The sequence below is a fragment of the Coregonus lavaretus genome (assembly GCF_964263955.1).
Source record: "Coregonus lavaretus genome assembly, chromosome: 24".
NCBI lineage: Eukaryota > Metazoa > Chordata > Actinopteri > Salmoniformes > Salmonidae > Coregonus > Coregonus lavaretus.
The window spans coordinates 34,507,377-34,522,884 of record NC_140011.1 but is presented as its reverse complement, the minus strand read 5'-3'; the positions used below and the strand labels follow the sequence as shown (position 1 = coordinate 34,522,884).

General features: G+C 45.2%; 1 protein-coding gene across 1 annotated transcript in view; it reads right to left on the bottom strand.

Moving 5' to 3' along the window:
* Positions 1-15,508, bottom strand: part of LOC311100200 (neuronal migration protein doublecortin-like) — a 93,658-nt gene that overhangs the window by 15,772 nt on the left and 62,378 nt on the right. The window contains exon 4 of the mRNA XM_084141006.1: positions 5,972-6,074. Within this exon, the coding sequence (XP_083997132.1) occupies positions 5,972-6,074 (103 nt within the window). The remainder of the gene's footprint in view (positions 1-5,971; positions 6,075-15,508) is intronic.

The window sequence follows — 15,508 nt, the reverse complement described above, 5'->3', positions numbered from 1 at the left end:
CTGTGTAGCTATTATGTAAAAATAGGCTTTGAAACCTGTAGGGAGTGGCCAGGCTTGGTAGCGTAGCCTGTAGGGAGTGGCCAGGCTTGGTAGCGTAGCCTGTAGGGAGTGGCCAGGATTGGTAGCGTAGCCTGTAGGGAGTGTCCAGGCTTGGTAGCGTAGCCTGTAGGGAGTGGCCAGGCTTGGTAGTGAAACCTGTAGGGAGTGGCCAGGCTTGGTAGCGTAGCCTGTAGGGAGTGGCCAGGCTTGGTAGCGTAGCCTGTAGGGAGTGGCCAGGATTGGTAGCGTAGCCTGTAGGGAGTGGCCAGGCTTGGTAGCGTAGCCTGTAGGGAGTGGCCAGGCTTGGTAGTGTAGCCTGTAGGGAGTGGCCAGGCTTGGTAGTGAAACCTGTAGGGAGTGGCCAGGCTTGGTAGCGTAGCCTGTAGGGAGTGGCCAGGCTTGGTAGCGTAGCCTGTAGGGAGTGGCCAGGATTGGTAGCGTAGCCTGTAGGGAGTGGCCAGGCTTGGTAGCGTAGCCTGTAGGGAGTGGCCAGGCTTGGTAGTGAAACCTGTAGGGAGTGGCCAGGCTTGGTAGTGAAACCTGTAGGGAGTGGCCAGGCTTGGTAGCGTAGCCTGTAGGGAGTGGCCAGGCTTGGTAGCGTAGCCTGTAGGGAGTGGCCAGGCTTGGTAGCGTAGCCTGTAGGGAGTGGCCAGGCTTGGTAGCGTAGCCTGTAGGGAGTGGCCAGGCTTGGTAGTGAAGCCTGTAGGGAGTGGCCAGGCTTGGTAGCGTAGCCTGTAGGGAGTGGCCAGGATTGGTAGCGTAGCCTGTAGGGAGTGGCCAGGCTTGGTAGCGTAGCCTGTAGGGAGTGGCCAGGCTTGGTAGCGTAGCCTGTAGGCAGTGGCCAGGCTTGGTAGCGTAGCCTGTAGGGAGTGGCCAGGCTTGGTAGTGTAGCCTGTAGGGAGTGGCCAGGCTTGGTAGCGTAGCCTGTAGGGAGTGGCCAGGCTTGGTAGCGTAGCCTGTAGGGAGTGGCCAGGCTTGGTAGTGAAACCTGTAGGGAGTGGCCAGGCTTGGTAGCGTAGCCTGTAGGGAGTGGCCAGGCTTGGTAGCGTAGCCTGTAGGGAGTGGCCAGGCTTGGTAGCGTAGCCTGTAGGGAGTGGCCAGGCTTGGTAGCGTAGCCTGTAGGGAGTGGCCAGGCTTGGTAGCGTAGCCTGTAGGGAGTGGCCAGGCTTGGTAGCGTAGCCTGTAGGGAGTGGCCAGGCTTGGTAGCGTAGCCTGTAGGGAGTGGCCAGGATTGGTAGCGTAGCCTGTAGGGAGTGGCCAGGCTTGGTAGCGTAGCCTGTAGGGAGTGGCCAGGATTGGTAGCGTAGCCTGTAGGGAGTGGCCAGGATTGGTAGCGTAGCCTGTAGGGAGTGGCCAGGCTTGGTAGCGTAGCCTGTAGGGAGTGTCCAGGCTTGGTAGCGTAGCTCTACTTCTCTCCTCCACTCAGAGTCAGTATCAGCACCAATGGATCATCTGACCTAAACCTGTCACTACCAAGATGAATGGCCGTTCCTCTACCCAGGCTTATCCTTCCCTGCTGCTTACTGCACACAACACAGCAGACCAATACACTACATTTACATTCACTACCACACACACATGAATACACAAATGGCACACAATCACTGAAAGGAATTATACATTTATTCTGGTATGTAAGAGGCATATGTTCTAGTGTAGCCTGGAAATGCCTGTTCTATATGTAGGCCTGTCTGTTAAAATGTGATGGGAGGAGCACTTAAAATGGCCATTCTTAAGTCCTTCCCATTATGGCCCTGGCGGTGCTTGATCCAGTTTGGCATTTGAGGTGCCCTAGAGACTACTTATCACTCTATTTACATGTCTAAAACCAAATGTACATCAACCCAATCTAAATAATGAGCTCCAGTGCAGTACTGATTTGAAAGACCTAAGCGTTGGACTATAAAGAAAAGACTCCAAAAGGAGACAAAAGAAGAAGATTATGTGATGTATTTGCAAGTCATTCCATTGAACAGCTACAGTGGGGAAAAAAAGTATTTAGTCAGCCACCAATTGTGCAAGTTCTCCCACTTAAAAATATGAGAGAGGCCTGTAATTTTCATCATAGGTACACGTCAACTATAAAAAATTAAAATCCTGAAAATCACATTGTAGGATTTTTTATGAATTTATTTGCAAATTATGGTGGAAAATAAGTATTTGGTCAATAACAAAAGTTTCTCAATACTTTGTTATATACCCTTTGTTGGCAATGACACAGGTCAAACGTTTTCTGTAAGTCTTCACAAGGTTTTCACACACTGTTGCTGATATTTTGGCCCATTCCTCCATGCAGATCTCCTCTAGAGCAGTGATGTTTTGGGGCTGTCGCTGGGCAACACAGACTTTCAACTCCCTCCAAAGATTTTCTATGGGGTTGAGATCTGGAGACTGACTAGGCCACTCCAGGACCTTGAAATGCTTACGAAGCCACTCCTTCGTTGCCCGGGCGGTGTGTTTGGGATCATTGTCATGCTGAAAGACCCAGCCATGTTTCATCTTCAATGCCCTTGCTGATGGAAGGAGGTTTTCACTCAAAATCTCACGATACATGGCCCCATTCATTCTTTCCTTTACACGGATCAGTCGTCCTGGTCCCTTTGCAGAAAAACAGCCCCAAAGCATGACGTTTCCACCCCCATGCTTCACAGTAGGTATGGTGTTCTTTGGATGCAACTCAGCATTCTTTGTCCTCCAAAACGACGAGTTGAGTTTTTACCAAAAAGTTATATTTTGGTTTCATCTGACCATATGACATTCTCCCAATCCTCTTCTGGATCATCCAAATGCACTCTAGCAAACTTCAGACGGGCCTGGACATTTACTGGCTTAAGCAGGGGGACACGTCTGGCACTGCAGGATTTGAGTCCCTGGTGGCGTAGTGTGTTACTGATGGTAGGCTTTGTTACTTTGGTCCCAGCTCTCTGCAGGTCATTCACTAGGTCCCCCCGTGTGGTTCTGGGATTTTTGCTCACCGTTCTTGTGATCATTTTGACCCCATGGGGTGAGATCTTGTGTGGAGCCCCAGATCGAGGGAGATTATCAGTGGTCTTGTATTTTACATTTAAATTTTCGTCATTTAGCAGACGCTCTTATCCAGAGCGACTTACAGTTAGTGAATACATACATGTTTTTAGTTTTTTCCATACTTGCCCCCCGTGGGAAACTAACCCACATCCCTGCCTGCCAAACCCTCCCCTACCTTGGACGACGCTCAACCAATTGTGCGCCGCCCATGGGTCTCCCGGTCGCGGCCGGCTGCGACAGAGCCTGGACTCGAACCAGGATCTCTAGTGGCACAGCTAGCACTGCGATGCAGTGCCTTAGACCACTGCGCCACTCAGGAGTGCGTCTTCCATTTCCTAATAATTGCTCCCAGAGTTGATTTCTTCAAACCAAGCTGCTTACCTATTGCAGATTCAGTCTTCCCAGCCTGGTGCAGGTCTACAATTTTGTTTCTGGTGTCCTTTGACAGCTCTTTGGTCTTGGCCATAGTGGAGTTTGGAGTGTGACTGTTTGAGGTTGTGGACAGGTGTCTTTTATACTGATAACAAGTTCAAACAGGTGCCATTAATACAGGTAACGAGTGGAGGACAGAGGAGCCTCTTAAAGAAGAAGTTACAGGTCTGTGAGAGCCAGAAATCTTGCTTGTTTGTAGGTGACCAAATACTTATTTTCCACCATAATTTGCAAATAAATTCATTAAAAATCCTACAATGTGATTTTCTGGAAAAAAAATCTCAATTTGTCTGTCATAGTTGACGTGTACCTATAATGAAAAGTACAGGCCTCTCTCATCTTTTTAAGTGGGAGAACGTGCACAATTGGTGGCTGACTAAATACTTTTTTCCCCCACTGTAGCTACCATAGCCTACATGTGGACTGAGCTGTATGTTGACATAACTGAGTCCGGCCTTTAGCCAAAATCTGGGTTTACTGGGGTGCATATATTTATTTAATTATATATTTCAGAGTGATTATTTCCTTTCGAAATCAAACCTGCGAGTTCCTGTCTGCACTGTGTGCGTTTGTGTGTGTGTGCGCATTTCTGTGCGTGTGTGTGTGTATATGTGTGTGTGTGTGTGTGTGTGTGTGTGTGTGCGTGGGTGGGTGTGAGAGAAAGAAATATACAGTGACTAAAATACCACAATCGCATTGACAGATTAGAGAATTTCACAAAAAGTTACAACACTTCCTATGTTGCAGTGTATACAGTACAAATCTAATACAAATCTAAATCTGTGTGTGTGTGTGTATATGTGTGTGTGTGTGTGTGTGTGTGTGTGTGTGTGTGTGTGTGTGTGTGTGTGTGTGTGTGTGTGTGTGTGTGTGTGTGTGTGTGTGAGAGAGAAAGAAATATACAGTGACTAAAATACCACAATCACATTGACAGATTAGAGAATTTCACAAAAAGTTACAACACTTCCTATGTTGCAGTGTATACAGTACAAATCTAATTCATGTCACATCACAGAAAATGGACAATATTGTAGATAGAACAGTAACAGTAACATTTGACGACAGTAAATCAGTGACTTTTGCAGTGTATGAGTGAAACAGGTTCTGGTCCCAGGGACTTAGGCAGGGAACATTGATTCAGTGAGAGTGGTGTGAAGGGGGACTAGCAGTGTTACAGTGGTATAGTTAGTGACTAGCAGTGTTACAGTGGTGTAGTTAGTGACTAGCAGTGTTACAGTGGTGTAGTTAGTGACTAGCAGTGTTACAGTGGTGTAGTTAGTGACTAGCAGTGTTACAGTGGTGTAGTTAGTGACTAGCAGTGTTACAGTGGTGTAGTTAGTGACTAGCAGTGTTACAGCGGTGTAGTTAGTGACTAGCGGTGTTACAGCAGTATAGTTAGTGACTAGCAGTGTTACAGCGGTGTAGTTAGTGACTAGCGGTGTTACAGCAGTATAGTTAGTGACTAGCAGTGTTACAGCGGTGTAATTAGTGACTAGCAGTGTTACAGTGGTGTAGTTAGTGACTAGCAGTGTTACAGTGGTGTAGTTAGTGACTAGCAGTGTTACAGTGGTGTAGTTAGTGACTAGCAGTGTTACAGTGGTGTAGTTAGTGACTAGCAGTGTTACAGCGGTGTAGTTAGTGACTAGCGGTGTTACAGCAGTATAGTTAGTGACTAGCAGTGTTACAGCGGTGTAATTAGTGACTAGCAGTGTTACAGTGGTGTAGTTAGTGACTAGCAGTGTTACAGTGGTGTAGTTAGTGACTAGCAGTGTTACAGTGGTGTAGTTAGTGACTAGCAGTGTTACAGTGGTGTAGTTAGTGACTAGCAGTGTTACAGTGGTGTAGTTAGTGACTAGCAGTGTTACAGTGGTGTAGTTAGTGACTAGCAGTGTTACAGTGGTGTAGTTAGTGACTAGCGGTGTTACAGTGGTGTAGTTAGTGACTAGTGGTGTTACAGTGGTGTAGTTAGTACTAACAGTGTTACAGCGGTGTAGTTAGTGACTAGCGGTGTTACAGTGGTGTAGTTAGTATCTAATGGTGTTACAGTGGTGTAGTTAGTAACTAATGGTGTTACAGTGGTGTAGTTAGTATCTAATGGTGTTACAGTGGTGTAGTTAGTAACTAATGGTGTTACAGTGGTGTAGTTAGTAACTAGTGGTGTTACAGTGGTGTAGGTAGTGACTAGTGGTGTTACAGTGGTGTAGTTAGTAACTAATGGTGTTACAGTGGTGTAGTTAGTAACTAATGGTGTTACAGTGGTGTAGTTAGTAACTAATGGTGTTACAGTGGTGTAGTTAGTAACTAGTGGTGTTACAGTGGTGTAGGTAGTGACTAGTGGTGTTACAGTGGTGTAGTTAGTAACTAATGGTGTTACAGTGGTGTAGTTAGTAACTAATGGTGTTACAGTGGTGTAATTAGTAACTAATGGTGTTACAGTGGTGTAGTTAGTAACTAATGGTGTGGCTGCTCTCACCATTCTCATCCAGGGAAAAGTCATCCTGGGCGTAGCGGAACTTCTCTGGGCCACAGGCGATGAAGACATCATCATCACCAAAGAAATCCTGAAGACAGGTGACCTGGAGGAGCAGAGAGAGACAGTACCATTTGAGAATGCAGCCCTGCAACAACACATATCAGATATCAAATAAATCCATCTTAGACAGTGACCAGTGTAACATCTCAGCACTACTACCTCCATGACTCCGCACTTATCTCCATGTCACATCATACCAGTAACAGTGGGGGCCGCTGCTGATTGGCTGAATACCCGGGGCGCGGGGGGTGGCAGTGGTTGGAGTGTCAACAAAGCAGCATGAGAGAAATATGATGCCAAGTTTTCGAACTACTGGTAGTTTCTTTGAGGCGATATAGCTACTGTATAAAGCGATCTATGCATTTGAACAACAGCATAAATACACCTATTTCACTGTTGCATGTCAAAAACCAAATGACCACTGCTGCACATGATGCCACTGTTTTGAACAGATCAGTTTATACTATTTAGAACGAGCAGCCAGCTCATGAACGAACGAGTGCACCAGGGAGAACGCAACAAGCATGCAGATACAATAAGTGAAAACACATTATCTAACTGGGGATAGTTAACATAATGCCACAAAGCATGATGCGCTAGCCAGTTCAATCTGAAATAACTTCATATTTCCGAGTTAGTCAGATACCAGCTAGCACAATTGGTTCCTTGGAAATTATGGGAACGTACGTTTTTGGTTTCCCATTGGTTCTGGGACCGAAGCCATACGTTTCCTGACCGGTAAAACTGAATGTTTTTTAAAAAACATTCTGAGAACGGAAATGAAAACTTTGCCACAGGAGAACGTTGTTTCTTAACATTGTCTGAACTATCTGAGAACATTCCCAATGTCAAACCGTTCCTAGAACATTACCAAAAATGTAATTAAATGTAACCATGTTTGAACTTTCAGGAAACGTTCTGTTAAAGTAATGAAATACCAAGTTCCTTAAATCTGCTGAGAATGTTCCAAAGCCAAGCAACTATTCTGCACTATTCCCAGAACGTTGTGGGAAGGTTCTATGGAAAAGAACCAAAAGGACAACTAAGCTCTCACCAAGCTCTAAGAAGCATATGGTTCTCAGAACGTTATGTGCTAGCTGGGATATTAGTTTGAAATTGGCATGGGAACTAAATAGCTAGCAAGCTACCAGCTGGCTATAGCTAGCTAGCTGCTTATCAAAAGGTACAGTATATAACAGGCTAATTTGACCCCAGAAAAATTTATCAAACCATTTCTCAATGTTTCTCAAAATTACTTTAGCTGGCTAATTAATTATATCATGCTTTGTGATACACCCGGTTTTATGCTGATTTAGTCCACACAACATGTCGCCCTGTCACCTACAGTAGAACCTGATGGAAACAATACAACATTTGCCAGCCACAGTCATGCATTTCTGTCCTACCAGATCAGCGATGAGAAGGTTCTAGCTAGTGTATCTCTCTGTCATTCGATTCTTGTTGGCAGTAGATGTCTGATTTATCAGGTCCCAGGCTCCCATGACTGTTATGATTATTAATTTACACGTTAATTACACGTTAATTGTACCTGATAGAGCAGATCTAGTCTCACGTGTGGAAGTAAGACGTCTGGTGCGAGAGACTCATTGGGAGGGAGACTAGAACAGACCCAGAAGTTATGACTGAGCGCACATTTGAGCGCCCCAGGCCAGTCCATTTACCTTGTGCTGTTAAAATGTATGCTATGAAACCCTGCGGGGCAGTTCCCCCTCATTGCAATTAGCTGTAAAAACAATCCAAGCAATGCACGCACAGCCTATTCGCCCAGGGAGCTGCTGTCAGAGTCACAGAGGGGCAGAGTAGTAAGTAACTGAACAGCTTATTTTGAACAATATATTATTGAAACAGGAACAATTTACACATTTACCACACTTTCATGAGCATATAAAACATAATCCATGAATTATATATATGTACAGTATAAACTGGGTGGTTCAAGCCCTGAAGGATGATTGGCTGACAGCCGTGGTATATCAGACCGTATACCACGGGTATAACAAAATATTTATTGTTACTGCTCTAATTACGTTGGTAACCTGTTTATGATAGCAATAAGGCACCTCAGGGGTTTGTGGTATATGGCCAATATACCACAGCTAAAGGCTGTATCCAGGCACTCCGCGTTGCGTCGTGCTTAAGAACAGCCCTTGGCTGTGTTATATTGGCCATTTACCACACCCTCTCGTGTCTTATTGCTTAAATATACAGTACCAGTCAAAAGTTTGGACACACAGCTCTGGCTGGGGAGTCCTTCTGGTTCCTCTTTGTGAGGGAGGTGGGGACCACTTCAACACAACCAACGACTGAAGGCATTTTCACGCCTTTAAATTTTTTTTTAAATTCATTGTTGGTCTGAAAAACTTTTTGGTGGATAATTTAAGTTTCCATAGAACCTTCCCACAACTCATTCAAGGGTTTTCTTTATTTTTACTATTTTCTACATTGTACAATAATAGTGAAGACATCAAAACTATGAAATAACACATATGGAATCATGTAGTAACCAAAAAAATTTTAAACAAATCAAAAATATATTTTAGATTTTAGATTCTTCAAAGTAGCCACCCTTTGCCTTTATGACAGCTTTATACATTCTTGGCATTCTCTCAACCAGATTCATGAGGTAGTCACCTGGAATGCTTTTCCAACAGTCTTGAAAGAGTTCCCACATTTGCTGAGCACTTGTTGGCTGCTTTTCCTTCACTCTGCGATCCAACTCATCCCAAACCATCTCAATTGGGTTGAAGTCGGGTGATTGTGGAGGCCAGGTCATCTGATGCAGCACTCAATCACTCTCCTTCTTGGTCAAATAGCCCTTACACAGCCTGGAGGCGTGTTTAGGGTAATTGTCCTGTTGAAAAGCAAATAATAGTCCCACTAAGCGCAAACCAGATGTGATGGAGTATCGCTGCAGAATGCAGTGGTAGCCATGCTGGTTAAGTGTGCCTTGAATTCTAAATACATCACTGACAGTGTCACCAGCAAAGCACCCCCACACCATCACACCTCCTCCTCCACGCTTCATGGTGGGAACCACACATGCAGAGATCATCCGTTCACCTACTCTGCATCTCACAAAGACACAGCGGTTGGAACCAAACATCTCAAATTTGGACTCATCAGACCAAAGGACACATTTCCACTGGTCTAATGTCCATTGCTCGTGTTTCTTGGCCCAAGCAAGTCTCTTCTTCTTATTGGTGTCCTTTAGTAGTGGTTTCTTTGCAGTAATTCGACCACGAAGGCCTCATTCACGCAGTCTCCTATGAACAGTTGATGTTGAGATGTGTCTGTTACTTGAACTCTGTGAAGCATTTATTTGGGCTGCAATTTCTGAGGTGCAGTTAAATGCCTATTTCTGAGGCTAGTAACTCTAATGAACTTGTCCACTGCAGCAGAGGTAACTCTGGGTCTTCCTTTCTTGTGGCGGTCCTCATGAGAGCCAGTTTCATCATAGCGCTTGATGGTTTTTGCGACTGCACTTGAAGAAACTTTCAAAGTTCTTGAAATTTTCCGGATTGACTGACCTTCATGTCTTAAAGTAATGATGGACTGTCGTTTCTCTTTGCTTATTTGAGCTGTTCTTGCCATAATATGGACTTGGTCTTTTACCAAATAGGGCTATCTTCCCCACCACAACACAACTGATTGGCTCAAACACATTAAGAAGGAAAGAAATTCCACAAATTAACTGTTAACAAGGCACATCTGTTAATTGAAATGCATTCCAGGAAGCTGGTTGAGAGAATGCCAAGAGTGTGCAAAACTGTCATCAAGGCAAAGGGTGGCTACTTTAAAGAATCTCAAATATAAAATATATTTTGATTTGTTTAGAACTTTTTTGGTTACTACATGATTCCATATGTGTTATTTCATAGTTATGATGTCTTCACTATTATTCTACAAAGTAAAAAATTGTAAAAATAAAGAAAAACCCTAGAATGAGTAGGTGTATCCAAACTTTTGACTGGTACTGTATTTCTTGAACAATCACAAGTGGGGCGCCGCCCCTAACGCCCTAATGGGCGGGCCGCCACTGGTCAGTAACAACATTACAGTAACAGCTACACACAGAAAGAGCAGGGAAATTCAGCAGACAATGTGTGCTCCAAAAAGAGGGCCAGTCTCATACTTCATTAACATTCTCTGTTTCGCTAAAGTGTTTTTAAAATGCTGACTGTGTGCTAATACAATTTTTTTGCTTATAATTGTGCATGGTTTGAGATTAGTGAATAGCTGTGGGGCTAGCTCCTATAATTATTTAAAACCCTGTGTTTAATACAGCTTACATTTTAGATGGTTGCTGATTAGAAATTCTGTGGATAACAAAGGACTGTGTCACGATCGTCGAAGGAGGAGGACCAAGGCGCAGCGTGATATTCGTACATACTTATTTTATTAAGTGCACACAATAAACAAAACAACAAACGATAACGTGACGTCCTAGGTCTAACACAACCCACACTGGAACAAGATCCCACAACTACTGTGGGAAAACAGCCTGTCTAAATGTGGTTCCCAATCAGAGACAACCAGCAACAGCTGACACTCGTTGCCTCTGATTGAGAACCACTCTGGCCAACATAGAAATTCCACAACTAGAATCTACAACACAGAACACAAACACATAGAATCTACACACCCTGGCTCAACATATATAGTCCCCAGAGCCAGGGTGTGACAGACTGACTAAGAAATGGAATATGAGACTAATATCCTAGATCAAGAGCTTGTATTAGGAGGAACTGAAATCTTCAGTATACAGGAGACAGAGGTGAACTTACAGTGAGGGAAAAAAAGTATTTGATCCCCTGCTGATTTTGTACGTTTGCCCACTGACAAAGACATGATCAGTCTATAAAAAATCCAGAAAAACGCATGTCAAAAATGTAATAAATTGAATTGCATTTTAATGAGGGAAATAAGTATTTGACCCCTCTGCAAAACATGACTTAGTACTTGGTGGCAAAACCCTTGTTGGCAATCACAGAGGTCAGACGTTTCTTGTAGTTGGCCACCAGGTTTGCACACATCTCAGGAGGGATTTTGTCCCACTCCTCTTTGCAGATCTTCTCCAGGTCATTAAGGTTTCGAGGCTGACGTTTGGCAACTCGAACCTTCAGCTCCCTCCACTGGCTAGGCCACTCTGGAATACACATCCACGACCCCTTTTCAATGCCCTGGCTGAGGGAAGGAGGTTCTCACCCAAGATTTGACGGTACATGGCCCTGTCCATCGTCCCTTTGATGCAGTGAAGTTGTCCTGTCCCCTTAGCAGAAAAACACCCCCAAAGCATAATGTTTCCACCTCCATGTTTGACGGTGAGGATGGTGTTCTTGGGGTCATAGGCAGCATTCCTCATCCTCCAAACACGGCGAGTTGAGTTGATGCCAAAAGCTCGATTTTGGTCTCATCTGACCACCACTTTCACCCAGTTCTCCTCTGAATCATTCAGATGTTCATTGGCAAACTTCAGACGGGCCTGTATATGTGCTTTCTTGAGCAGGGGGACCTTGCGGGCGCTGCAGGATTTCAGTCCTTCACGGCGTAGTGTGTTACCAATTGTTTTCTTGGTGACTATGGTCCCAGCTGCCTTGAGATCATTGACAAGATCCTCCCGTGTAGTTCTGGGCTGATTCCTCACTGTTCTCATGATCATTGCAACTCCACGAGGTGAGATCTTGCATGGAGCCCCAGGCCGAGGGAGATTGACAGTTATTTTGTGTTTCTTCCATTTGCAAATAATCGCACCAATCGTTGCACAACTATTGTGCAACGCGCCAGGTGATCTATTTAGAAAAATCTGTGGAGGGAGCTGAAGGTTCGAGTTGCCAAACGTCAGCCTCGAAACCTTAATGACTTGGAGAAGATCTGCAAAGAGGAGTGGGACAAAATCCCTCCTGAGATGTGTGCAAACCTGGTGGCCAACTACAAGAAAAGTCTGACCTCTGTGATTGCCAACAAGGGTTTTGCCACCAAGTACTAAGTCATGTTTTGCAGAGGGGTCAAGTTAGCATTGTCTATGGGATTTTACATGTACCTGGTAGCATTGCTAACCTTCTGATTACAGAGGCTCAGTGGGATAAGAAATAAGCGCCCCCTTGTGGTCAGTGCAAGTATTACTTAATATCCCAGGATGGCACAAGGTTGGTATGAAGGTATGACAATCTGGATACTGCCCAAGCCTTCCAATGTAGTCCAACAGCAGTCAAAAACGTTGGTTTACAGTATGTAACCTGGATTCTCATTGGTCACTATTGGATCAATGACCCGCCAATGAGAGTCAATGACCCACACAAGGGCGCGGCCCATAGTGAGATGTTGAACCGAGTTGACTGAAAGAGAACTCCCCTACAACAGCTAGGCCTATAGGTAGTATTCAGCCAATGAAAGAAAGCTGCTTGTGCCTCTTTAGGACACTTGGCACGTTAGCATGGCTATTAGAGCCACACATGTTACAATCACACACACAGTCTAACGTTATTGAGTCTTTCATAATGACTAATTACTGTGTTTAACACAGCTCAGTTTAACCCATTCCTCTAGGGTATGCTCCCCTCCACTGCAGCTGTTCATATCAGAGGCTGCTTACTGGACAGATGTCTCTGGCCACACCCCTTTCCTCCAATAGAAAAGCCCTGTTACTGGGTAGCAGGTTTAATAGGCCCTCCCACACCCCACCTTCAAAACACAGTCCTACTCTCTGGTCTCCCTGGTGACAGGGGGTCCAGGCAGGGGGCCACGCCCCAGAGGTTCAGGCCCTGGAGGGTAATACCCAGGATGCATCACAAGACAACCTCCTTTGTGACACACGTCTAAACTATGAACTGCTGCTAATCCTGGAGCGCCCCACCCCGGCAGCTGCCATGATGCTTGTCTTCTCTACTGGAAATGCTGCTAAAAGTGGAGGAGTGTCCGGATGGCATGTTGTCTGGAAGATGTACCCCTTCCATGTCCCATGGGTCCAGGCCATGGCCAGGGGGTAGGAGTGGCACAAACACTAGGATCAAACCCTAGTGATGAAATGAATATATATGATCCCTTTCTTATTGCTTTTTGACTGTAGACCTCTAATTAACGGAACTCTTTCATCGAAATGAATGGTGTCTGTTGAACACTCAATATTGTAAGTTTAAAAGTAAATAACGTTTCTATTTCCTTTAATCTTACAATTGCTGTGTGGCATTTAACAGGGATACGCGCTTTGGATAAAAGCGTCTGCTAAATGGCATATTATTATTATTATTATTATGTAGCTATAATGGTGACATTTTAAGGATGCCTCTCGGGCTGTCAATCATGTCTCAGATGGGGAGTGTGATGGGGTCCCTCTGCCCCCCAACCTGCCCCCAACCCAGCCCCCCACCACATCCCTAGGTGGTGCTGATGGAGATGGGATGTAAATGGGGTCTTTGGGGGTCTCTGGGGGTCTCTGGGGGTCGATGTGTCAGGCCCTCTGATGACAACAGCCCATCAAGGCTGGCTGGGCTCCCCAGCTACACTGCTAATGAAATCAATGCAGAGCGGGAGGAGAGGGGGGCCGCGGGGGCAAAGCAGGCCACAGGGCCCTATGAGGGAGGTCATAGTTGGTTCATATCTGTCTCTGTCTCTCTGTGTCCCACACACCTTTTGTTTAGGGTCACTCTGGACGAGTCAGAGGTCATTATTAGAGTGATGAGAATCCAGCAGACAGACAAAAGGAGCAATACAGTATAACTTCTTAGAAGACAGAAACATTTAGTGCAAATATAATGGTCTATAGAAAATAAGCCTCCCATGTATCGCTTTATGCAGTGATGGTCAACATTAGTATGAGACAATTCAATGTATTTATTTATCTATCTAGTCCACTACTTTAGAATGACAGGTCAGTGACCAGAGTACTGGCCTGAGGGCATCCAAACATGCCCATGTATGAAATCAGATCATCAATAAAATCAGTGACCCTAGACTTCATATGGCAATGTTATTTTGAGAATGAATCCATTTCTGGAGATCAACATTGGAACTCATAGCCAGCGAGAAGCGTTTTGGAAACAAGCTGTGGTGTGAGAATGTGGGCAGACTAGAAAACGAATTACTTTGGATGGAAATAAAAATGTTTTCACAGTCATACTTCATTGAGAAGCACTACTTGATCACCAAATACAACTGAATGTTTATGTTTATGCTCAGACATGAGTGCAGCCACTGCTGTTCGGTGCTATAGGCAGCCAGCTCAGCACACCAGTGCGTTTTAAACTAGAGGAGGTGTCATGTCATCCAGTGTGACATCCACTGATTGTGTGTGGATTTGTGCTGACACACGCGTAGAGCTAATTGACTGCAGAGCTCCTGATTATAGAAATGCCTGTCTGATCTGACAGCACTATCACTGTGACACATATGGCCTAGAAAGGTCCAGAATTTCCAGGGACGGTAGGAGCAGGACAGGGACAGGAAGCAGGGGTGGAGGAGGAACTGGGGACAAAGGCAGGGGAGACTTCCCAGTGAACAAGACAGTCATTATGACATCACTGCAACCAGTTTTGCCAGGTGTGTTGTCCTGTCCTCCATCTTGCTAAGGATGTCTTACACAGAGAAAGAGTGTTCATGGAAGTCTGAGCAGATCAGGTCCGAGACATGTTGCCTGTAGACACCAGCTTAATCCTGATTGGGCTGGCTTCCGCCAGCTCATATAAGGAACTGTCGCGCTAGCCAGGATAAGGTGGGGCCACTAACCCTCATCTGTCAACTCCTGTCACTCCTCAGCCACACAGTCACCACAGCTTACACAGACTAGCCAACCAATCACAACCCTCAGCCAGGCATACACCACAGCTTATACAGACCAGCCAGCCAACCAATCACAACCCTCAGCCAGGCATACACCACAGCTTACACAGACTAGCCAACCAATCACAACCCTCAGCCAGGCATACACCACAGCTTATACAGACCTGCCAGCCAACCAATCACAACCCTCAGCCAGGCATACACCACAGCTTATACAGACCAGCCAGCCAACCAATCACAACCCTCAGCCAGGCAGACACCATATCTTAAACTAGCCAGCCAACCAATGACAACCCTCAGCCAGGCATACACCACAGCTTAAACTGGCCAGCCAACCAATCACAACTCACAGCCAGGTAGACACCACAGTTTACACTGATCAGCCAGCCAATCACATCTCACTAACCATGAGGAGGACAGGGGCTAGTCAGAGACACGCTGTACACTTACATTAAGATCAAATATCTAATCACCACAAGGCTTTACCCAACCATTAACATAAACAGTAAGGAGGACGTTTGGAAATACTCTATGGGTCATTTCAATCATGTTTGCTCTTATTAATGTACTTATCCAGAGAGATTAAAGTTGTCAACTTTCTCAAGTCAATACATCACAACTGCAGTTTAATTTCAACTGTGCATTTATTTACATTGTAGTTGCATTGATACTAAATTCAAT